Below are 24733 nucleotides of genomic sequence, written 5' to 3' on the forward strand. Positions count from 1 at the left end.
AGCCTCAGCCTCAGTCACACACACACGCACGCACACACACTATCCACACACACACGCATGCGCACACACACACACAGACACACACACACTCTCCCCCAGCCTCATTTGGACCATTAGGGCCAAGACAGGAGAAGCCTCGTTCTTGTGCACAGACCCCACTTCTTCTCTTTCATTTTCTGTCATCTTATTTCCCGACGCATTCCGATCCATTCCCCCATCTCGCTGCCCTCACATGCGGACAACCCGTCGGGACTAGTTGTTGACGGGGGAGTTAACAGCGCATTGTGATGGTGTTTAAAGGGTTCCCGCTCTATATGGCTGTCTGTCTAACTGGCTGAGTCCATGCCTCCCGGTGATGGAGCCTTTTTAGGTCATCCATCCGCTCATCCATCCGTCCATCCATCCATCCGTCCATCCATCCATCCGTCCATCCATCCGTCCGTCTATCTATATATCTATCTTTCTACTCATTTATATTAAGTGAAAAAGACTTAAACTGCTCATTGAGGGGTTGTTGTTGTTGGCAGACTCAATCCTCTCATATTCCAGGTGTCTTTTATTTTCAGTATCTCTCAGGGAAATCGTTTTTTGGCAGAGGCTGGGTGAGAACAAACTCTATTGTTTCTTAGAGAGCAGTCACACAAGAAAGACTCAAATGTCTCTTAATCCCGTATCTTAATTTCTGTGGTATGAAATTGAGTCTATGAATTAATGGGAAATGTCAAATTTGTAATTCTGATACCACTTACAAAGTTTGTATTACAACGTACAAAGACACCAAGTTTCTGTCTCCACTTTCCATTCCTACTATTGCACAACATTGTTGTTTATCAATTGTTGTTTTTTTATAGATCATTTCCTGATCATTTTTTAAGGAAGTGTCCAGGAAAGGCTACTGTTTGTTATTTCATAATATTTTACTCAACAATGAGAACATTTTGAGTTTAGTTAAGAGTCAATAACAAGTTATGGCTTTCCAAACTTTCTTTTAAATAACAACCTAATTTAGACCCAATGTTAATATTAATCAGTTATTCATTAATTAACTAAAACTTTACTTTCCTTTTATTGTGTGTTTAGCACTAATTTAAATACTCACAAGGTAAGGTTAGCAATGACTACAAATTATTTGATTGGAGTTGTGTTAATTAAATACAGTCCTAGTACCAAGTAGTTATTTCCAATTTTCTTTGCAATAATTGAGATTTTTTTTAAATTGTAAAAGCATTTGCACATTTTGGATATACAGTTTAATTTACAATTTACATACAGGCTTAAAGTAAAACCAAAAAATACTTTTCTCGCTTAAAATAATAATTAACAGCCAAACAAAAATCAATACATGCATTTACAAATTCTCGCACGACTCCTGCAGTATAATCCAAGTCTCATGTATTGAGTCCCCTGCTCACTACTTCCCAAACATTCGCATGTGTGCTAAACCTTCATATTTATTACTCTTTTGCTTGAAAGTTTTCTTCAATCATTTAAGGTAAGGATGGTTATACAATTGGTCATTTTGGGGGTGAACTATTCCTTTAACATAAATAAAAAATGTTAAATAGCGAATCACATAAATGAGACACTTTTCATAACAAGAAGGGGAGGATAGATGTATTTCTCTCCAAATACCCTTTAAGCTTTGGCCATACAAAACATTAAAGCCTGCATGGTCTCACAATTTATCACAAAGTCCAACTGCCTGCCACTCTCCCAAATGAATGTATGTATGATAGGGTGTGTTGATGTGGAGAAAACATGAAGCGACGAAGTGATGGAGCGGAGAGGAAGGGTGGATATCTGCGGAGGAAGGGAGTAGAGGATGAACGAACCAAAGGACAGAGGGGGAGACACAGGACCATTACTACACTGTTTGACATCATCAGGGATTCACCCTCCGGCCAGAGCCACTAATGGGGGTCTCTCTGCCTCTTCTCTCTCTCATCCCCTATCCACACACACACACACTACAATCACATTCAAAATGCACACTACATTACAGATATGAATTAATACATGCTTCACTGCTTGGAGCCCTACACCATGTGAATACACATGTGCACAAGTATGCAGCTTAGCCGCCATATCCAATCCAATAAGGTTTTCATGCAGAGTTTAAAATAACAAATCTACACTTCCTTTCATCTCCTCAAAGTGTTTTGATTTTCGTGCAAAGCTGTACTGTACATATTGTTTTGCTGCAATGATATGTACAGATCCCCTTTTCCTTCACAGGTAAACTAATCCTGTGTAACTTACCATTCATGTGAGTGTTGATGTGTCACCTGTGAGACAAAAGGGAAACAGTTTAGACCCTCTGTTTCACCCTGTACCTTGAAAGCCACACCACTTGTGTTTCTCTTTGAGGGAAAAAAGGCTTACAGCGCCACGCTGCTGAGAAAAGCCAACTCATCCCCACCAGCATTTGTTGTGCTCTGCTTAATCTAATTCAACTGCTAAAAGCTCTGTGACAGCAGCTCTTTTGCTTCAAGCACATAGTCTTACATGGAACCAGCAACGGAAATAAAGATGAGCAGGAGAATAAGCAGAGTGGAGACAGGGAAACAGAGAAGGTAATGCATAGAGATAAAAACATAGATGGACGTGGGATAGATACAGAGAAAGAGAGAGTAGAGATTGGTGTTAGTGGTGGAACCATCACAGAGGCAATGTGTTGACTGATGCAGACAGCTGGACATGGATTTTTTAATCTGTCTAAATAGGATCTGCCCAATGCAAGCTTTTCTCCCAGAACAGCAGGCCCAACACTGGAGTTGTGACAGCCAGACCACAGCATGGGACCACAGCACTCGGAGATGACACCACTGCTGTCTGACTGTGTGTGTGTGTGTGTGCGGTATGTGCGGTATGTGCATACATCTGTGTGTAAAAGAAGAGAGAAAAAGTCAAACAGTAATACACCCAGTCAAAATATCTGCAAGTCTTGCCAACAGAAGTGTCAGATAAATGTGGTCGTTTTTGTTTCAGATTTCCATCTGAACCTTAGTTGTGATGCAGTTTGCTGTTGACAGGACACATTTAGGTGTGACAGCTGTGATGTAACTCAGACACAACAGTCAGGTTTCCACCAAATGTAGTACATTACCATATAGTGAGAAGACTCAAAACTAAATGTGAGCATTTTTTTCATCCACAGTTTTGCAGGATATATAGTCTGAAGGAATACGTTCTATGACCTGGAAATTAGTTAGCATCATGCACTTCCTGTTCCCTTCCCAAAGTTAATTGGTATTTTTTAATGGGTTTTTGGTGACATTTCTGAAATATTGTTGTTATCTTCACAAGCTTCAGATTCTTAAATTGTTTTATTCTACAACATTAAAAACATCTCTTGAATTAGGAAGCTTTTTTACATTTATTGAGGCAGCTAAAGGTCATCAGCCGAACAGTATTCCACTTTTAGCTCACAGGAAGTCATGCGATTTTGGTAAGGTTCAAGTATATCCTTTAGCATATGCTTTTTACTTCTGGCAATTGAATTCAGGCTAAAAAAACTGCTGTTCATTTCTAAAGATTATTATTAATGCTGTCAAAATTATCGCGTTAACGGCGGTAATTAATTTTTTGAATTAATTGCGTTAAAATATTTAACGCATGTTCAGAATGGCCCGCCCCATACATCCCACCAGTGGCAGCGCCAGGGTATGGCAGGGGTAGGCTACACATAGATATATGTGTTTATATATATCTATGAGGCTACACCCATACCAAGAAATGGCTTAGCCCCACCATGAAAAATGATGTTAAAGTAAGCAAAATAAAGTCTGCCAACTCGCGCGGAGTAAATTGCACAGACAGCAGTTAGTAAGATTGATTTCAGTAGCCACTTGTCTCGAAATACCGAAGACCAGAAACGGTTTTGAAAACTTTTGTCACGTAGTGATCGTCTTCTCAATAGAACATCTTTGATAATGTCTTCTGGCCAATCAGAATCAAGATAACAGCGTGGTATTGTTGCAGGAAGTCCCTAGTACGGAGAATACTTTTGCTGTAGTACAGGGGTGCACATAATTGGTACGCAGGTTATGTGCGTAATCTGAAATGCGTACCGTCACTTGTGTCACAAAGCGCATTTGCGTACCGACGTACTTGTGAAGCTTTTCCAGAAGGTGGTTAGATCACCGGACGACAGAGTCGGTCTCCGTGTGCACAGACCGGGCTGCTGTTAACGTCGGTCTATACAACGGAATTGTGCCAAAACTACGCCAACTGGCTGCGGAGGGAGACTCCCTCCCTTCACTGGAGAACTGCGCTAAAACAGCTGGGGCCTCATTTATAACGCCGTGCGTAGGATTCACGTGGGAAGGTTGCTTACGTAGTAGAAATCCAAAAAATAGGTACAGACATTTTCCGATTCACCAAACATTGCGTACCGGCGAGGAAAGTGCGTACAGCACTTCCTACGCCAGTCCACTACGGTGGCCCTGAGAGGCCAGGGTGCTGCAAATAAAAGAACGCTGCAAATAAAAAAAACGCTGCAAATAAAAAGAAACAGAAACGCCGCGCAAATAAAAACGCCGCGATGCAAATAAAAAAGCCACAACGGAAGTGAATTACCGGGGACTATTATTGCTGATGCACATGCGGTTTTTTATGCGAGAGAAGAAGAAGGCTGGGGGATCTCCAGGAAACATCTCATGGGTAAGTTTATAATGTTAAAGTTACACAGGATGTAGATAATATCTGTCGCTACCGTATTTATGATTTTAAATTACGTTATGTTGTGTGTGGGAGCAGATTATGTGTGTAGTGTATAATGTTAGTAGAACATAGCTTTGATCAAAACTGCAGAAAGCTATTTTCAAGTTGTTTGCTTGTCTGTGAAAACTGTTTGATTCTGCTCGATTTAACCGTGCAGCTTGAACCGTTTTAAATCTAGACTACCCCACACACACACACACACACACACACACACACACACACACACACACACACACACACACACACACACACACACACACAGTATTCTTGCGTGTTTAACTGCCTGAGGCTTGTCTTGCCCTTGTCAGTGGGGAATGTCGTGATTAAGACACACTTGCAATCCATGTTGGGATATTCCTTGTATTAAGCCAGCGTTGAAAGTAGTACTGATTAGTCTTTCCAAATGTGTTAGTGTTATTTAAAAACTAGTGCAGTGCCCGTTCGGGGCATGGCCGTTCAGAGCTAAGCGGACCGATTGTTTGGCTCCCATAATTGCTGCTTGCAATGTTGTCCGGGGGGCGTACCCGGTCGGAGCGCGTAGATTCGTCAAAAATAAAGGTTTAGAAAAATGAATCCCAAAAAATTCTAAATGAAGGATGCACATCATCGTGCAATCCGCAAGCCATATCCGAAAGCTTAGGTCGATCTGACAAACAGTCAGAGAGATATGCGAGCCACAGACACACACACAGACATTTCTTGCTTTATAGATAGATAGATAGATAGATAGATGTTCATGCAATTGAAGCGCAAAGCAACCGAACCTAATGATACTTTATTTGTTTTGTTGCAGGTCATAATGTATTGTCCTTTTTGTGGACAGCAGCAGGCTTCTAAATCAGCCTTTTGCTGTTCATGTGGCAAGGACATCAAATTCCTGTGTGATGTTGATAAAACAGGCACAAGTGGAGGTCATTTTTTTTTTTTTTTAATTAGGCTTAGGCAATGTACACTCTATATCTTATGAGTATGGGTGAGAACACTGTATGTCTCTCTGTTCTTTGTCATTGACGATTGATTGGACTCTTATTTCAAGCAGAGGCTACAGGAAAAAGCACACTGGAGTTATTTCGGACTTTCCGGAGTGTAAAAGAGAAGGAGAGACGAGCAGGTTTTAAGAAAAAAAAAAACACCATCAAAAGACAACCTGAAGGTTGTGAAGGTTAGTGCTGGGGGGAAACGATTATTTTGAAAACGATTAATCGGGCGATTATTTGATCGATTAGTCGACTAATCGAACGATTATTTTTCTGTTGTTCAATTCATAAAAAACGTAATGTAAAAAAAAATTTTTTCACGATACTGTGTCTCAGGGGATCTTAATATTTAAAAACCTATTAATGTGTTATACCAGATTAACGGAAATAATCTCAGCTAACTGACGATACAAACCATGTTTACCAAAACAAAACACAAGTCTCATAAGAAGCATCTAAATGACCCCTGAGCGAAAAATGCTAACGGACATTGGCACAGAACTCAAGATAAAAGTACCCTTATTACTTATCGTAGCTGCACATACAAGATATCCGATTAAAGCTGAGACTCCACAGATTATGTAGGTACATAGTATCATCACTGAGTGATCCGGACTCGCGACAGGGGAAGCAAATACAGTCATCACAACACGTACCTTCACAGAGCTTCTAGGGAGATTGTCTCACCGCCGTAGCTGTCAATCTGATCAAAATACGTGTTCAATGGCATTCAAATGAGAAAAAACGCGGCTGAATCGGTTAATCCATAGGTTTTTAACGTCTATGTATAAAAAAATTATTGAATTTATCATCCATAATTCCATTTTAAATCGGAGAGCAAATGCTAGCTGCTAATGGTTGCCACCACAGCTAGCTGCTGCTTCCGATCAAGCAGCAGTCTCAGTGAGATATAAATATATAAATATCTTTGCGTTTTGGACTAACTTTAAAATATTCCCATGCTTTTGAAGACCTAGGGCGAGATGTTTTCGTTTGAGGGCTTCGTGCGCAATCCTGTGAGGAGGAGTTGGTAGCCGTTTCAGTCTCCATTGTGTTAGAAGTGCGATTGCGAACTGCTTGTTGCTTTGGGTGACCCACGTGTGTGTGGCGTCATACAGTCTATGGTGGCGACGCGTCGACGCGGAAATATGTCGTCGACGATATTTTGAAGTCGACGATGTCGACGCGTCGCTACAGCACTAGTGAAGGTACATTTTTTGCTGAGATATACTAATAATTTGCCGACAGTCCATTCTGTCATGTATTTATAGTGTCACTGAACTAGTTAACAGTCGCCTATTTCATTGTTTCTCTGTAGATTTCAGTAGGCCTTATGAGGCTGAAAGATGGTGTACTGAAGACTGTAAGAGGAACAGTACTTCCCCTTTTGATACGACCAGAGTCGGATGCGGACGAATTGCAGAGAGCTGCTGAGCAAAAAATGAAGACCTTCGACAGCAATTTACATGGCGGTCCCTACGTACTGCTCTACCCTAACGGTACAAAGATAACTAATATACCAGGAACAGAAGTACCCTTCACTCTAAACGAGTACAAAGAGGTAGTGGGGAAGGCCTACCAACGTATCACACTGTACATTTGTACAGCTGAAGATTTCTTTACATCTTGTAAGTAATTGTGAAATGAATTACCAACCAAGAAGAGCTTTTTTAATTGATTTGTTTGTCAAGGAAAGCACTCTGTTGTTCTGAGTAGTCTAAAATCCTCTTATACCTATTTCACAGCTCAGGAAACCAGCTCTGAATCCAACTCATCGGATTCAGAGGTGATCATCATGAGTCCAACTTCTGCAGAATTCAATGCAGCTGATACATTAGTGAGTACTACATTTGTTGTATCTTAGATCGCTTATATTGTAAATTCTATCTGGAAGTGAAAATGTTTCTAGATTTCACATCGACGGCATATTTTTACGATGAAACATGTCCCAAAATAGCATTTTAAATTGCGGTAAATGTTGCAGCGTCCTGGCCTACACATATTTTACAAACTTAAGAAAACAACTTTATTTAGTGCAGATCCCTGCAAAATCACACCATAATAATTTGTATGTTTTTCACTGAAAGTGATAATGTAAGAAGGATCATTCCCCCTGTCGCAAATCACATACACTATCAGTCAGAATAATAGAATTCAATATTTATGTTCAAATGTGTTAAGCTCTAGTTCTGTCAAATTTGAAGTGTCACACTGATATATTGTTTTTTACTTCCAGGTATGGGAACCTGCAGATGGAGAGTCAGGCACTGATACAGCAGCTCCGGTAATTGTGGCTCCTAAACATTGTCTATTGTTCACATTTAGCCTTGTCTGAAAATATTGTCACACAATTAATGTCTTAAACTACATGAAATAATGTGTCACACTGACCCAGAGATCCACGTTTGTGTACATTAGAATAGTCTTTTCTTTCTAAATCAGCCCTCTGATAGCCATGATTTAAAATACTTCAACTTACCTGTCCTATCCCTGTTATGGTTTGTGATTCAGGTCTTATTTTCTGACTCACAAGAGGGCCCAAGAACATCAGGAGGTGTGCTGGAAACTGCGTGCTATAGGTATTATACTTTCCTTTCTACAATTCAAGTATGTTTTATATGAAAACATCAACAATGTAAACTTGTGTATGTCAATTTCTCAGCAAATATACTCAGCTGTATGCGCCCATTGTAATAGAGCAGGGCTTCTCAAACTCCGGACCAAGGTCCGGATCCAGACCAAACCCTGTGTCTCATTATATTAAAAAAAATTATAATTAAAAAAAAATCTGATTCAGATGTAAATTAAAGTGGACCTATCATGCTATATTGGAAAAAATATATTGTAGGGCCATACCTATACAAATATAGGTCTGTGAAGTTTTTTGCTTAAAATACCGAACAGTTCACCCATTGTAGCCATGTCTCATACTGCTCATACCCCTCTTGTGCAGCCCTGTTAGAGAAATGCGGATTTTGGGTCCTTAGCTTGAAAAAAAAAGAGGAGGTGGAGCTAATGCCTGATCAGAATTCTACCGGAGATAAAGTTAAATTCTGTTGTAATAAAACGCCATCCTGTTCTTATCCACATCAAGGATTATTTCTGAAACCGTATGGATCTCAAATGCTTTTTCTCTTGCAGGTTTATCACAAGGTGAGTTCCTTTTTTGATTTCCTGCTTTTTAAACACATGTGCTCTGCAGTACAGGTTAGCTCTGAGTGTTAGCGAGGCTTGCTAATGTAAACAAAGACGAGATTACGTCCAAAACACGTTCAAAACGCGTCAGGCATTGTTTCTGATAGCAATTTTCTGTGGGTCCGCTGCCGATTTGACGTCAGATTGGCAACAAATCTGTATCCGCTCGTTGTACCCCTATTTTTAAAAGATTTGGGTACGGAGGAAAAGAGAGCGGGTTTTATTTTCTGACGCTGCGTGAGTTCCCCGACGCACCGGGGACACATATTTATGTATAAAAGACATCACAAAGTGCATTTTGCATGATAGGTCCCCTTTAATGTATATTGTCTTGTGTCTGACGCGTTCTGAGAATGAACGTGCATATATTTACTTGTGTGCGCGAGTGTCACACACATTTAAGTTAACCACAAGTTTACCTTGACTTTCTAATGCTTCTAATGCCATTTTTGCCGAGGTTCAAGGCATTGGCTACAGATAAAGAGTGCCATTTCTCCCACTAGTTCAAGCCATGATACTGTATGTATGTATGTATTGAATGTCTGTGTGTATACAGGGCACCGTTTACCGACAGGCAAGTGCTTGGACCAGAAGGGGGCCCCCAAATAAGGTAGATTAATCCAATCCAATCCAACTTTTATTTATATAGCACTTTAAAACCTCCTGACTAAAGTACATGCATAGCGCTCCGAAACTGCTTCTTAATTTCAGTTTTGTTGCTCCGCTCCGGGGGTGTGTGGGGGGGGGGACTTTACTGGCATTGATCCGGACCATTGACCTTGTATAAAATTCACAAGTGGACCTTTAACAAAAAAGTTTGAGTACCCCTGTAATAGAGGATAAGGATGACTCAGATAGTGTTGAGTGCAGTCATGACATTCCAGAGGATACAAAGTAAGAGAAAAGTTACCCTTACTTCAACTGTGGTTGTTATTTTTCCTGATCAAAAATGTGTGCTATGGTGTACCATTTAACATGGTCATAATTGATCTGATGACAGGGTGGACCAGCAATCACTTTCTGAGATAACTGCAAACCTGGCCCTAGAGATTGACCATCGAGCTGTCAGCAGATTTAACATATGTCACTCGAACATCTAGGATGGAGCAGTCAAATTCTCTGACGATGAAGGGAGGTTTGAGGAAGGTCTCGATACAGGTGGCCCCAAGAGAGAATTCCTCTCCCTTCTCATGAAAGAGCTGAACAAACGGCCCATATTTGATGGACCTGTGGAGAGCCGCTACCTGGTCTACAATTCAACAGGTTCTGTTTTGTGTATAATGTTTTAAAAGAACCCATATTTCAACCTTGCAGTGTTTTCAAATATGGAAACTGATTTAATATTTCTTTATTCTGCATTATCTTAGACAGCTATCAGAGAGGATGAGTATTATTTAGCAGGGAAGATGATTGCTGTGTCCATTGTGCATGGTGGACCTGGTCCTAATTTTCTGTCAGAGGATCTGGTCAGCTACATCTCAGGGCAGAGCAGTTTCAAGGCATCTGTCGGAGACATTACAGATGAGGAGATAGGGAAAGTCCTACAAGAGGTATGAGAAGGGTGTGAAATTCTAGAATAGGTAAAGAGAGAGTTTTGTCCACTTAAACCATTCTTTCAAGATATACTTCTGGCATTACCATTTTTTTATAATTACGTGTCATATTTGAAATGTGTGGGACTCTGTTATCTCTTCTTTTAGATTCAGAATTCACCCTTAGTGGAGATCCTTCAGGACTTGATGATACGGAACAGTGCCATGTTGCAGACTGCTGGGTGCTTCAGACATGTCAGGTCATGTGAAGAAAACACAATTATTGTAGAGGATTACCTGAAGTGGTACATAATCCACAGGAACAACACTGCAATCGAAAGGTAGGTTTTTGTATTTCATTGTTATTGCTAAAATAATTATGAAAAACGTGTTGCTGTTGTCCCATTTTCTTGCTTACTTACTTCTACATGATGCACACATGTATCTTTGCATGCATCTTTTAATTGTATTTTAGATTCAAGGCTGGACTTGAAAGTTTGCAGTTTCTGACGGCTCTGCAGCAGCATCCGACGGTTCTGACCCCTGCTCTCTGTCATGCCGATGTGAAGCTGTCTGCTGCAGAGATGGAAAATCTGTTCCAGCCTGAATTTAGTCAACAGGGAAGCAACAGAAGGGCTCAGGAAGAGAAAGCTATGAGTTACTGGGCAGACTATCTTCTCGATTGTGAAGGTTAGTCAATTTGCTCTTGTCTGATTTTTATACACACAGATTATAAAAAGTTCCGGTGTTGATGTAGATAGTATTTACTATCAATTGATTCCAATGTTCTCTACTTTTTAGAAAATGACAGCTCAGTGACCTTGGAGGAGGTGTTAATGTTCGCTACAGGTGTGCCATGTGTGCCTCCTGCTGGTATGAGTCCTCTGCCACGCCTTCAGTTCCTATGTTCTACAACGTCAACATTCCCAATGGCAAATACCTGTGCCAACATTTTAAAGCTTCCTCTTTTGGACACTTATGGTGCCTTTAAAGCCAACATGAACTTTGGCATTAATAATTCCCCTGGCTTTGGGTGCCTTTAAACAATTAAATAACTTGTGGTAAAAGTTAATGTTGCCACACACAGTACACAGTCCGTTGTTTTAATGTTGCGGTCTGTCAGACCAAAATGTTGTGACGTAAGAGAGATGTGAGTATTTTTCATGGCAGATTTGTCCTATTTCATATCTAAGATGTGAACAACACCACACATTTGTATTGTTATTGTATTCTCGTTAGGTAGGTAAGGTAGACCGTGGTTAAATCAAGAGTTCAGAACATGTGTTAAGATGTTTTACAAATATTTACATAAACAGTAAATAAAGACTACAAAAGGCACCTTGTCGTGCAAATGTGCCAATTTTGTTTTGGCCATTTTATCATGTTTTTACATGGACTTTGTGAAAGAGTAAAGCTGAATGACTCTTCATTAAATGGTTTAAAAGTGTTTCATTTTAACATAAGGACTTGTTTTTCTACGTATAGCATATATGTTACACATAGCTACAAAGATGACACGGCTGTAGCTGGTTCACAAGATTTTATTCTCAGATCCACTGTGAAAACAGAAATAACAGTAGCATATATGACTGATGCAATGAATGTTATTGTTGATTCATCAATTTGTTATGGGCTGTGTCTGAAATCACTCACTACTCACTATATAGAATTCCCTATATAGGGAGTAGTGAATGAGAGTGATTTCGGACACGCCTTGGTCTTTAAAATGTCAGAAAGTGAAGCCTCACAGAACAAATTAATCCAGCAAATAATCACATTTTACAGGCTGGAACCTGCTTATATTCAAAACAAAATTAAAATCAATTACCAAAATATTAGGTGTATAATTTTCTGACGATGACCATTCAACTGATAACACGGATGTAACACTAAACATGTTTTACAAAATACATGAATATGCTGTATGTTTATTTAAACAAAGAAAGGTTTCAGTCTAATGACAAGCTGAATATTTCACTGGACTTATCTACTCAGAATTGCAGCATTCTAAATAATATTCAACCTACATTGGAAACTTGTACACACAAAAAAGGTTCTGGGGGGCTGGTGGGGCAATGTATTCTACACTCCAGACATGTTTTTCATGGAAATGTAATTCTGAACAGCAGCTGTCCAGTTCACTGGTGGAGCCAACCCACTCCGTCTTTGCAAGTCCACAAAATGCATCTCCAGATTCTCATCACCACACAAATTGTACTGGGATGATGCTTGCATGATGCCATCAAAGTGGTGTAGGGCTTCCCAGGACACTGGAAATCCACACTCCCTTCCGCCAAACCTAAGACCAGTCATAAATTGAAACATGAGTCAAGTGATTACAAATGGATCATTTAACCCCCCAAACATGCTAGATAAGCATTATAACTAAAACTCCATTGAGTCAGTTCTTCGTTAATTAAATCCTAAAGTTAATCTCAGGTTGACAGCAGCTCTTTCAGTCAAATATGGTCATTCTACTCACTTTCTAACACAAGGTACTTTTTGGAATTGAGTAAGATAAATCGACAGAATAGCTTTGGACATTTTCTGATTTAGGTTTTGTGTTGGAATCCAGTTTTAGTCGTTTAAGACTTGAAATCATTTTTTGAAATAATGAGTTTTCAGACTAAATGAATCACGTTATTTATCAAGTGACAAACTTGTCATATTGGGCTGATACACCAAATTATATGAAGTCAGATATATTTTAAAGTAATATTACCAAACAATTTCAATACAAACCTGTGAGGCAGGTGGTACATGGCATCAGGTTTACCTGATGGACACTGAGACAGGCGAACAGGTCGGATGGTGTGGTTGTTCCACAGCTGTCTGTACTCATCGAGATCTTTTTGTAAGATGCCCAAAAACACATATCGCAGCAGACACTTGTGCTCATGGCTCCCATTGAAGAGGTGCCTCTCTCTAAGGTCACTGAAGAGCTCGATCCAGAACTGAGTCCTAATGGTGGAATTCAAAACTTTTTCATGAAAAGTATTTCATGAAAAAAAGACAACTTCAAGTAAAAAGTCACAATATTTTGCTAAAAAGTCACAATATTTCTAGAAATGTTGTACATTTCTTGGTGCGCTCCTACATTATTTGATTTGGGAGCACATAAACTCCCTTGGGAAAATGTTAGTGTACAGCTCTAATGTCATTTCATAATTTTTTTCATCCAGATAGATTTAAAGTATTTGGGCACCTCTGTACTATATACACACACACACATACATTCTTGGACCTGACCTTAAAAGGCTATACCTTTGCTTTCTGAAGAAAGACCACCAACTCTCGATGCGCTGATTTGCAGTTGAGGTACCATACATGTGACTGAGGGCTCCTGCAAAATCATCTGTGTGTTGAGATCGTAATGTGCAGTTAATGGCTGCCATAGTGCCGTTTTCAGTTCCACAGTCAGTGCGAAGGCAGGCTGGAAGTAGTCCAAACGCCGATACACACTGCAGGTAATACTGCGCAATGATGCCCGGATCGTTGTTAGTGCTGCCACTCCTGAGCCACATACATTTCCTTGAAAAGCCGTCGATGCAGCCACTGATGGCAATACCAAAGGGTTTAAGTTTATCATATCCATCAGCGTGCCACACTTGGTTTGCTCCTTCGGACAAACCTTCGCCTGGAACGAAGTTGAACACCAGATGGATCCAGTCTGGAAATCGTCTGTCTAACATCCTCCCTTTTTACTGTCAGGTGATACTTTTGTTGCAATGTCTGCCACATAGCTCTGTAACCCAACAGCCGACCCGAGCCTCTCAGTTCATGTGCAACAGTTTGGTGTACAGTGCCAATGGGAGTGTAGTCTGTCGTCCTTGTTAAGCCAGCGTTCTGCAGCCTCCTCTTTAAGGTCCTCAGACTAAGAAAAATGTTGTGTCTTTTTTCTAGAAAATCAAGTATCACTTCATAAGCGTGTCCCACCTTGAAGTACTTGTGGATGAGGCCTGCCTCGATTCCTTCATTAGATTCTGTGACTGAAGGGAAAAGACAACAGTGTCATTAGGAATTAAACTTAATAACAAAAAACCTATTAAGAAAAAAATGAAAATGTATCTAATGAGGAAAATACCTGAACTGTTTGATGCATAAGTGTATGTTTTCAGTATGTTCAATGCGTGAACAATTCCAGACATGAGGAGCAAAAAATAAGAGAAATAAACAGGCAAAGGACAAAATATTGGGATACTTACATAATTGGTAAGGATAAAAATACATATCAATCTAGAGGTAGCGAACAAAAAGGTACCCTTTTAATGCCTGTATTTGTGCATAAACGCATCAGAAGGCTCAACCCTCAGCACATGAAGGAGCACATAATTGGTCAACTTTGGTATTACACCTAATTTTTTTACTTGTTGGCATTTTTTTTTATCAGTAGTTCTAAATCATGTTGAAATTGCCATGACTGACAATAATATGTGTATAGCATATATTAAAATGGCAACAAATCATATACAAATAAGACATTATCACTGTACTGGTGAAATTCTTGACTTTTAAGGAGGAGCTTACCATCTTCGAGAAAGGGAGCCAAACATTCAATGTTGCTGCCACAGGAGCCGCAAAACCTCACAAAACACCCACCAGTCCCACAATATGGACAATACATTGCCTGTGGAAAAGGAGCAATGTGAATGTTATTCATTTGCAATGAAGTAACAGCTACTTGGTAAGCTATTGCAGCAGGTAATGTTACCTGCAAACAGCTGACACTAATTTAACAGCAGATATCAGCTGCAATCACTTAATATCTGAACCATGCATCCATCTACAATGTCAAAATACATTTTTTTAAAAAGGAAAGATTTAAAGCCAGTAAACTTCCCAAAGGAAGCACGTCTTGGACAGGATAGAGACCCTTCTCTATCTCTAAGCAGGATAAGAGACCCTCATTTATCTCTAGACAGGCACATTTAGATGACATGTTGATGGAGTCAAGATTGACTACAGGATGTTAGTGAAGATCTATACTTGTATGTATTCAATATAGGGCTGGGCAACGATTAAAAGTTTTAATCGCGTTTCCTGCGATTAACGCGCTAATAACGCGTTAACTTGCCCAGCCCTAATTGAGTAAAAGTTGTTCCTTCAGAGCATGTTGAGGAGAGGACCCGAGCTCGTCTGTTGAATAAAGGCATATTCAACTTACTTTGTGTGTCTTAGCATCATCTTTAAGTCCCGGTCGGCTCAGATCCGTTTGTTTAGAAAACAGCTAACGTTAGCAGATAAAAGTAGCTATGTTCTACTAACATTATACACTACACACATAATCTGCTCCCACACATAAAATAACGTCATTTAAAGTCATAAATACGGCAGCGACAGATATTATCTACATCCTGTGTAACTTTAACATTATAAACTTACCCAAGAGATGTTTCCTGGAGATCCCCCAGCCTTCTTCTTCTCTTGCATAAAAACCGCATGTGCATCAGCAATAATAGTCCCCAGTAATTCACTTCCGTTGTGGCTTTTTTATTTGCATCGCGGCGTTTTTATTTGCGCGGCGTTTCTGTTTCTTTTTATTTGCAGCGTTCTTTTATTTGCAGCACCCTGGCCTCTCAGGGCCACCGTAGGTTTCCCTTTATAAATCACAATCGACTCAAAATGCGGTGCAGCTTTTGCGGGCTTCACGTAACGCCCATATTTGCCTATAAATAGTCAAAGAAACGCCCATTCATTCATTCATTTTGACTGACTTTATGAAGAAGATAGCAGGAAATGACGACAGAACAGCTAAAAAAGACATCTCACACCCTGTCAGATTTTGGTTATTTTGGGGAGGTCGAGATAAATCATATTGTTCGGTGGATGCCGTTTGAACCAGAGTAGCAGCATGGAGGTCGGATCGTCACCAAAATAAATAAATAAGTGGTCCGAAAAAGGTTAATGACAAAAACAATACACATAGCCTTCCTCAGGCAGTGTGTTTGTACCGGGGACAGGAGACACCCCCTTGATGAGAAACTGTAAGAAATGATCGGGGAATCCCTCCGGAGTGGAGTCATGACGACTGGATCTGAATTATGTGTTTGTATTTGGTGGTTTGTGTTCCAGCTGTCGATCAGCTGTGCGCAGCGTCTCCGCTGCAGCCTGTGCATCTCAACCCCCCCCCCCTCCCCGCAGCAACTCTATATCCACCAGTTAAAGGAAATACAACTAATGTGTTGTGTTATATTCGCTGTACAATTTGGCCGAGGCTATATACAGGACGGTCCTGTACACAACGCCAAATGGCTATATACAGGACCGTCCTGTACACAGCTCTCTGAAATGGCTATATACAGGACGGTCCTGCACAGAAGCCCTGAAATGGCTATATACAGGACGGTCCTGTATATAAGGTCTCTGAAATGGCTATATACAGGACGGTCCTGTATATAAGGTCTCTGAAATGGCTATATACAGAACCGTCCTGTATACAAGCTCCGAAATGGCTATATACAGGACCGTCCTGTAAACAGCTCTCTGAAATGGCTATATACAGGACGGTCCTGTGGCTAAGATATCTGAAATGGCTATATACAGGACCGTCCTGCAGCTAACGTCAAATGACTATACAGACCGGGCTATTATAGCATGCTTAAGCAAGTTTCGCGGGTGGTAATGTAGGGATAGGATTCACAGATAAATATTCTCACGACAACATTATTTTCAATGAGTTTCCCCTCAATATAAAATTGTGGCAATTAAATCTCTTTCCATGCCAATTGCTTAGCTTTTTATGCTGATTTCAGTCTTTTTTTGGCTTATCTTTTTATGTTGTTTCAATCATTTTCTACTTTATATTTTCCAATGCACAATGTTTTACTTGTAAAGGATATCACTGCATACTTTAAAGACTACTCGGTTTTATTAAAACTGAAGGTTTTTTTTTTAAAGAATACGCCGACATTTCGTTGACATGTAGTGATTTTGCATTGAAAGCAACACAAATCATTTATCGGCTACGCTGGCATTTTTATTTTAGAAATCGGAGAAACCGTATTTTTAAATTGTATGTAGTATGCTGTACATTTTTGTAATTGATCCTGCTGTAAACGTTAATTGTACACCAATTATATCCATATTTCTGTAGACTACATAAAAAGCGACTCGATTTTTCTGCCGATAAAGACGTGAAAATCCCATGAAATGTCAGGTTTCATTTCTAAAATTGGTGAAGGTCACCCTCTGGTTTCAAACTGGAACACCTTTGATACCTTATCTTGTCATTTCGTAAATCCAAGTGCTGGCCCCTTGCCACAATACAATCTATTTTTACCAGGCAATTAAATTAATATCACATTACATTAACGGTAGTTAGGTTTTGAATTTTGCCTGTGATCAATCTGTTATTGTCGTTTTTGCTTAGAATACTATATATACAAATAACCAAATTAGTGGCAATTTATAAGTTAACGGGTGAGGCGTGTAAACACCGGTTGATCTTCAGCGCTACCTTTTAAACATAACAAGTATTAGCTCTTCCATGAAGCTTGTCTACCGCTAGCAAATTATTTTTTTGTTATTAAAAAACAAAAGTTAATGCCAGTGAAATAATATTCGGAGAATCAAAGCCGTATCGACCATGCTGCAATGAGTTTCATGGTTGAACCCGTTAAAGCTGGTCCATCTTTCTTGTAAGAGCTACTAGTATACGCAATGTGAAAGAGTGCACGTTTCCTAAAAGGGTAGGCCTACGTGGTTTCTAATTATTCTTAATATCAAATAAATTGCTCGTTAGTTCTTCACTTTGATATGAATTATTTGAAATACCAATCCGCAGTTGTCAAATACCGGTTATGTGTACCAAGTAGAATTGTCAATACTTTGATGAAGAGAACTAGTTGGATACGGGGCCATATTACAAAGCTATCTTACGTGCGTATATATTTTTAGCTCATCCGCAGATGTGTAGTCCGACAGGGCAGGTCTTTCCGAATTAGTTTTTATTGTGGAATAACATCAAAGGTATTTAATAAGTTCATACACTGATTGTTCAATTTTAATATTCGGATGAAAGATCATTTCTCCACCAAAAAGGACAATGGTTATTTGAGAAAAAAGAAAGTAAAAGAATTCAACAAATTAACGTATTTATTATATAACAACACAGAGTTCCCAGTTTTTCTTGACCGTCCTGTATATAGCCATTTCAGGGCTTCTGTGCAGGACCGTCCTGTATATAGCCATTTCAGAGAGCTGTGTACAGGACGGTCCTGTAGTCATTTGGCGTTGTGTACAGGACGGTCCTGTATATAGCCACTCCCGTACAATTTACCACATATGGTGTTCTTAGTTTCCATACCTCCTGTGTTTTACGAGCAACTTATCAAGTCTTGGCAAACGGCATAAAACACGATTAAACATGATAGTATATAAAACCATGCTCGTATCTACAACCTATAGAAAAGCAAAACGGCGTCAGTTTAGACGTAATTCTGTCCTCCTGCTTACCGCATCATTTATGAGAAAACATTTCATAACATTAACACAACATATTCGAGGTGGTTTTAAATAACATATCCCTATTTATTTATTTCTCCAAGTTACGTTTTTGTGTGCACTGAGGAGTCTCAAACAGGCGTTTGTTAAATCATTTTAAGATTGGCTTTAATCAATGTGTGAAAATGAATTATTCATATGATAAATGAGAGGTAACGTTTTATTTATGGTATTATTTCCACATATTTCTCTCCATTCTTCCTTCTGCCAACGGAGTTGCAGTTTCTCGTCTCTCCCGTTGTTGTGCTTAGTGCGTACGCATGAGTTAGAGTTTGCGTGGAGGACCGCACATTTTCCCGTCAAGTTAGTATTTTATAAATCGTAAACATTGCGTAGAAACTGCCGTACGCCATTTTTTGAGCGTATATCCCTTTATAAAAGAGGCCCCTTGTTAAACTAATAAAGTATGCGCAGTCATTGTTCTTCTCTCATCCATTTATTCAGGGTTGGAACCAGCAGCATGGCAGTGCTGCGTAATCAACAACAAGAGATATATCGCTCCACGCTTGCTTATGACGTCACAATGGGACATACCATTAAACATGGAGTAAGGGTGCACAATGGGACGTACCATTAAACATGGAGTTAGGGTGCTATTACAAAGTAATACTTAACACCCCTGATCACAACGTTCACACTCTGTGGTCACGAAGTACTCCACTACTAGCCCCCCCCCCCCCCGACTTTCCTGAAGTAGCCTACTCCCCCGTTGATAGAAATCAACACGTAATGAATTAAGACCCCACGGTTTGATGATTGATAGGTGTGTGGGCTATCTTTCATTTTGACACACAGAACAACTTTATAATAAACATACATACTGTAGGCCTATGTGAAATGGATATATCCGCCTTCTTTCATTTATCTTTCCATTCCCACAACAATATACATAAATAAATGGCATATATAATGGCATACATAGCTGTGATTAATCTGATTAAAAATTGTAATCGTTTGACAGCCCTAATTATTATGTTTGGCAATGTTTGCAATAATCCAAAATCCAATGAAAAATCCTTATGGATTTTTGTCTAGGGAAGCAATGCAATGCAAATGCTAATGTTACCGGGACAACCAACACAAATATGTCATCCAGCCTGCACTTCTTTAAAAGTTGGACATATTTAAGTCGGCAGTTAGCACTAGCAAAACAAGTCCGACTAAAGCTTTGAATTCTGTGCAGAAATGATTCTTTACAGCAATGGTCAAAGGTCAGCCGAAGATTGACAAAGACATTAGAGTCCTACGGGAGTAAGACTGACAAAGACATTAGAGTCCTACGGGAGTCACGAGGGAGGCAAAGAGGAGGCAAATCCTATTCTGATTGAGCTGGTGTCTTATTTCTCTTTTCTTTAGTTTTCTAGCCCCTCATGCTATAATCATGTGTATTTTCTCCATTCCTGTTCATGTGTCTTCTCGCAATTATCACTGGCCCCGTGTATCTCCTAATCGATATAACCGGCCTGCTCTCATCTATCCCACATGCTCCACTGAGATCCAACATCTAGTTTCAGGTGGCCTGTGGAATTGCCAGTCAGCTGTTCCTAAGGCTGACTTAATCTCTGGCTATGCCTCCCTGCAGTCTCTGGATTTCCTTGCTCTCACTGAGACCTGGATTACTCCATCCAATACATCCACCCCAGCAGCTCTCTCCACTGCATATTCCTTCTCCCATACACCCAGACCAACTGGCAGAGGAGGTGGCACTGGTCTCCTGCTCTCTCCCAAATGGAGCTTTTCCCTCTTCAAGCTACCTAACTTCACTCCTTCCACCTTTGAATTCCATGCCGTCACAGTAACCCATCCTATACAGTTAACCATTGTTGTTCTCTACCGTCCACCAGGCGCCTTGGGGGACTTCTTGGAGGAATTAGATAATCTCCTCTCACACATCCCTGAAACTGGCCCTCCCGCTGTACTTCTCGGAGACTTCAACCTCCAGACAGGGAAGATAGACGAACTAACATCCCTGTTAACCGCCTTTGCTTTCTCACTGTCTCCATCCCCACCGACTCATAAAGCTGGCAATGTCCTTGATCTCATATTCTCAAGGAACTGCGCTACTTCTAACCTCTCTGTAAACCCGCTCCACATTTCCGACCACTTCTTCATTTCATTCTCTCTACCCCTTTCCAAACATAACAAACTAATCTCTTCTCATCCTGCACTTGTCCGCCGTAACCTTCGTTCCCTCTCCCCCTCTACCTTTGCCTCGTCGGTGCTCTCAGCCCTCCCTTCCTCTGACTCGTTCCAACTCCTGCCTTCAAACTCTGCTGCAGAAACTCTCCTCTCTACTCTCTCATCCACTCTGGACTCTCTCTGTCCTCTCACATCTCGGCAGGCTCGTCAGTCCCCTCCTGCTCCCTGGCTAAATGATGCACTGCGTGCTAATAGAACCGTCCTTAGGGCAGCAGAGCGGAAACGGTGGAAATCCAAACACCGTGACGACCTCCTAACCTATCAGGCTCTACTCTCCTCTTTCTCTGCTTCGATCTCTCAGGCAAAAAGCACTTTCTTTCAAGATAAGATCCAATCTTCCTATTCCAATCCTAAAAAACTATTTTCCATCTTCTCCACCCTCTTGGACCCTCCAAAAGCCCCTCCCCCCTCCTCACTTCTGTCAAGCGACTTTGTTACCCACTTTGAAAAAAAGGTTGATGATATTCGCTCTTCTTTTTCTGACTCACCTTTACTCACCGCTGGGTCACCAGACCCTCCTTCCACCAACACACTAACCTCCTTTTCCCCTCTCTCTCCAAGTGAGGTTCTTACCCTCATTACCTCTGCCTGCCCTACCACCTGTCCTCTGGACCCTATCCCTTCAAACCTCCTTCAGACTATCGCTCCTGATATTCTACCGTTTCTCACCCATTTCATCAACACTTCTCTAACTTCTGGTCACTTTCCAAACAGTCTCAAGGAGGCAAGAGTAAACCCTCTCCTAAAGAAACCCACTCTCAACCCGTCTGATGTTATAAACTACAGGCCTGTCTCTCTCCTCCCGTTCCTGTCTAAATCACTTGAACGCGCTGTCTTTAGACAACTCTCCTGTTATCTCCATCAGAATAACCTTCTGGATCCACACCAGTCTGGTTTCAAGGCAGGTCACTCCACAGAAACTGCTCTCATTGCTGTCACGGAGGAACTGCACATTGCCAAAACTGCATCCCTCTCCTCTGTCATCATCCTGTTGGACCTGTCTGCTGCATTCGACACGGTGAATCATCAGATCCTCCTTCGCACTCTCCAAAAACTTGGAGTTTCAGGCTCTGCACTTTCCCTCCTCACCTCATACCTGAAAGACCGTACCTACAGGGTGACTTGGAGAGGGTCTGAGTCTGACCCTTGTCAATTAACTACAGGGGTCCCTCAGGGCTCTGTTCTTGGTCCCCTCCTCTTCTCCCTGTACACAAACTCACTCGGATCAGTCATTAGCCCGCATGGTTTTTCATACCACTGCTACGCTGACGACACCCAATTAATTCTGTCCTTTCCCCGCTCAGAGACCCAGGTCGTCGCACGCATCTCTGCTTGTCTAGCTGACATCTCTCAGTGGATGTCTGCTCATCACCTCAAGCTCAACCTTGACAAGACTGAGCTGCTCTTCCTTCCGGGAAAAGATTGTCCCACTCTTGACCTAACAATCAAACATCGGCACCTCAGTTGTTTTCCCGACTCAGACTGCAAGGAATCTGGGTGTGACCCTAGATAACAACCTGTCCTTCACTGCAAACATAGCTGCCACAACCCGTTGCTGCAGATACACGCTTTACAACATCAGGAAGATACGTCCCCAGCTGACACAGAAAGCGACGCAGGTTCTGGTCCAGGCTCTCGTCATCTCACACCTAGACTACTGCAACTCCCTCCTGGCTGGTCTACCTGCATGTGCCATCCGACCTCTGCAGCTCATCCAGAATGCAGCGGCTCGTCTGGTCTTCAACCTTCCTAAATTTTCCCACACCACTCCGCTCCTCCGCTCCCTTCACTGGCTTCCGGTAACTGCTAGAATCCACTTCAAGACACTGGTACTTGCTTACCATGCTGCGAATGGATCTGGCCCTTCGTACATCCAGGACATGGTTAAACCGTACACCCCAGCGCGTGCACTACGCTCTGCATCAGCCAAACGACTCGCTGCGCCCTCGCTGCGAGGGGGACCCAAGTTCCCATCAGCAAAAACACGTGGGTTTGCTATCCTGGCTCCAAGATGGTGGAATGAGCTCCCCATTGACATCAGGACAGCAGATAGCTTGCACATCTTCCGGCGCAGACTGAAAACTCATCTCTTTCGACTCCACTTCGAGCGATAGAACTATTAACAAAGCACTTATATACTAATAAAGGACTGGCTTATCTAAAGCCAGTTGAGTAGCACTTTAAATGTTTGGCTCTATGAAACCTGATGTACTTATATGATTCTGTTTTCTTCAAGGTTGTGTCTTCCTGGTCGAATGTACTTATTGTAAGTCGCTTTGGATAAAAGCGTCAGCTAAATGCAATGTAATGTAATGTAATGTAATGTCAGGATCAGCTACACAGCTACAGAACCGCCTGAAGTTGAACAGGGATGCTTTGTCCTGCTCAAGGGCACATTAGAAATGACTTAAGTCTCAAACCACCAAACTGACTCTGTCGCTTCCAAGCAAAAGATGAGAAAGAAACAGGAAACAGGAAAAATTGACACATTTATCATTGAGTCCTTTCGCATATGTCACTGGAACCAACATCAACAGACAGCAAAAGAGAAAAAGAGGAAGATGCTGAGGGGTGCAAACTAGAAAATGACATGATGGTTATATGGGAGAGATATCAGGCAAATGTACAAGCTTTTATACGGATAGTTCACTATTTCAGATATACTCTATAGCATAAAGACTAGAAACAGCAAGCCTTTCAATCTATATGGGTAAATTGCCACAATATATTTATGTAAAAAAATGAAATCTGAAATGTAATTTTGTTTGACATTTTCTATTGTGCAGATCTTCAGGGTTTGATTTCATGGCTATGTGTGCCTGTATGCGTCTGTGTGTGTGTGTGTGTGTGTGTGTGTTTGTGTGTGTGTGTGTGTGTGTGTGTGTGTGTGCGTGTGCATGAGTGTGTGGCGTGTAGTTGACTGGGTGTGTCAGACTGCCCTATTGTCAACTCTTTCAGACAGGCTAACAGGCTCTCGGGGCCCCGGGTCCCAGAGACGGTGATGGGAACACTGTTTAATTGGGGTAATCGGCGCGCTTTTAGGGACCTGCTTATTAAGAGAACCCCTCTCTCTCTCTCTCACACACACACACATACACACACACACACACACACACACACACACACACACACACACACACACACACACACACACACACACACACACACACACACACACACACACACACACACACACACACACACACACACACACACACACACACAAACGCCTCAGAATGGACAGGCAGGCAGGCAAAGTGACAGCTCTGCCTCTCGCCACCCAATGCCTTCGTCCCTGTGTCAAAGACCCCGAATCAGCAGGCGGGGATGCAGTGTATGTCCATAAATGTGTGTATCCGTGAGTGTGTGTATAGCTATGACATCTCAGTAACACTAACAATGTTTAACAACACTTACATGTGTCAGTGATACAGGGCCTTTGAAGGGAGACAGGGTTAAAGGTGTGGCAGTAAAGAAAAACATTTTTTACACAAATGTATATGAATAAAAATAAAACGAGTTATCTGGGAATCTGACTGTAGATCTCTAGTTAACATCTGAATAAAAAAATAAAAAGAGAGTAGACAGATCTTTTATCATGTATAG

The 24733-nt window shown here is 41.1% G+C and overlaps 2 protein-coding genes across 25 annotated transcripts; one reads left to right on the forward strand and one right to left on the reverse strand.

The window, feature by feature from the left end:
- The first annotated feature begins 4371 nt into the window (after nt 1-4371).
- LOC117544014 (G2/M phase-specific E3 ubiquitin-protein ligase-like) lies at nt 4372-11964 on the forward strand. 6 transcript variants are annotated; one of them, XM_034212760.1, is made up of 11 exons: nt 5490-5633; nt 5759-5884; nt 7018-7327; nt 7445-7536; nt 7936-7983; nt 8211-8278; nt 8841-8852; nt 9450-9504; nt 10595-10767; nt 10902-11116; nt 11228-11922. In XM_034212760.1, the coding sequence occupies exons 3-11, from the start codon at nt 7033-7035 to the stop codon at nt 11467-11469; spliced, it is 1200 nt and encodes a 399-aa protein (XP_034068651.1). In that variant the 5' UTR covers nt 5490-5633; nt 5759-5884; nt 7018-7032; the 3' UTR covers nt 11470-11922. The 6 variants fall into 6 exon arrangements, 5 of the variants coding, with proteins under 5 accessions (XP_034068648.1, XP_034068652.1, XP_034068651.1 ...); XM_034212758.1 differs by having other exon boundaries at nt 5762-5884; XM_034212757.1 differs by lacking the exons at nt 5490-5633; nt 5759-5884 and adding an exon at nt 4373-4662 and having other exon boundaries at nt 11228-11964.
- Nucleotides 11952-16034, reverse strand: LOC117544015. 19 transcript variants are annotated; one of them, XM_034212768.1, is made up of 7 exons: nt 15809-16012; nt 15138-15209; nt 14954-15053; nt 14363-14415; nt 13691-13781; nt 13169-13406; nt 11952-12725 (listed from the first exon to the last, which is right to left on the reverse strand). In XM_034212768.1, exons 3-7 carry the CDS (start codon nt 15048-15050, stop codon nt 12509-12511), a joined length of 696 nt encoding a protein of 231 aa, XP_034068659.1. In that variant the 5' UTR covers nt 15051-15053; nt 15138-15209; nt 15809-16012; the 3' UTR covers nt 11952-12508. The 19 variants fall into 19 exon arrangements, 17 of the variants coding, with proteins under 17 accessions (XP_034068659.1, XP_034068667.1, XP_034068663.1 ...); XM_034212776.1 differs by having other exon boundaries at nt 14363-14420; nt 15809-16011; XM_034212772.1 differs by lacking the exon at nt 15138-15209 and having other exon boundaries at nt 13169-13387; nt 15809-16034.
- Nucleotides 16035-24733: the final 8699 nt, after the last annotated feature.

This window comes from Gymnodraco acuticeps, unplaced genomic scaffold, assembly GCF_902827175.1.
Source record: "Gymnodraco acuticeps unplaced genomic scaffold, fGymAcu1.1, whole genome shotgun sequence".
NCBI classification, from domain to species: Eukaryota; Metazoa; Chordata; class Actinopteri; order Perciformes; family Bathydraconidae; genus Gymnodraco; species Gymnodraco acuticeps.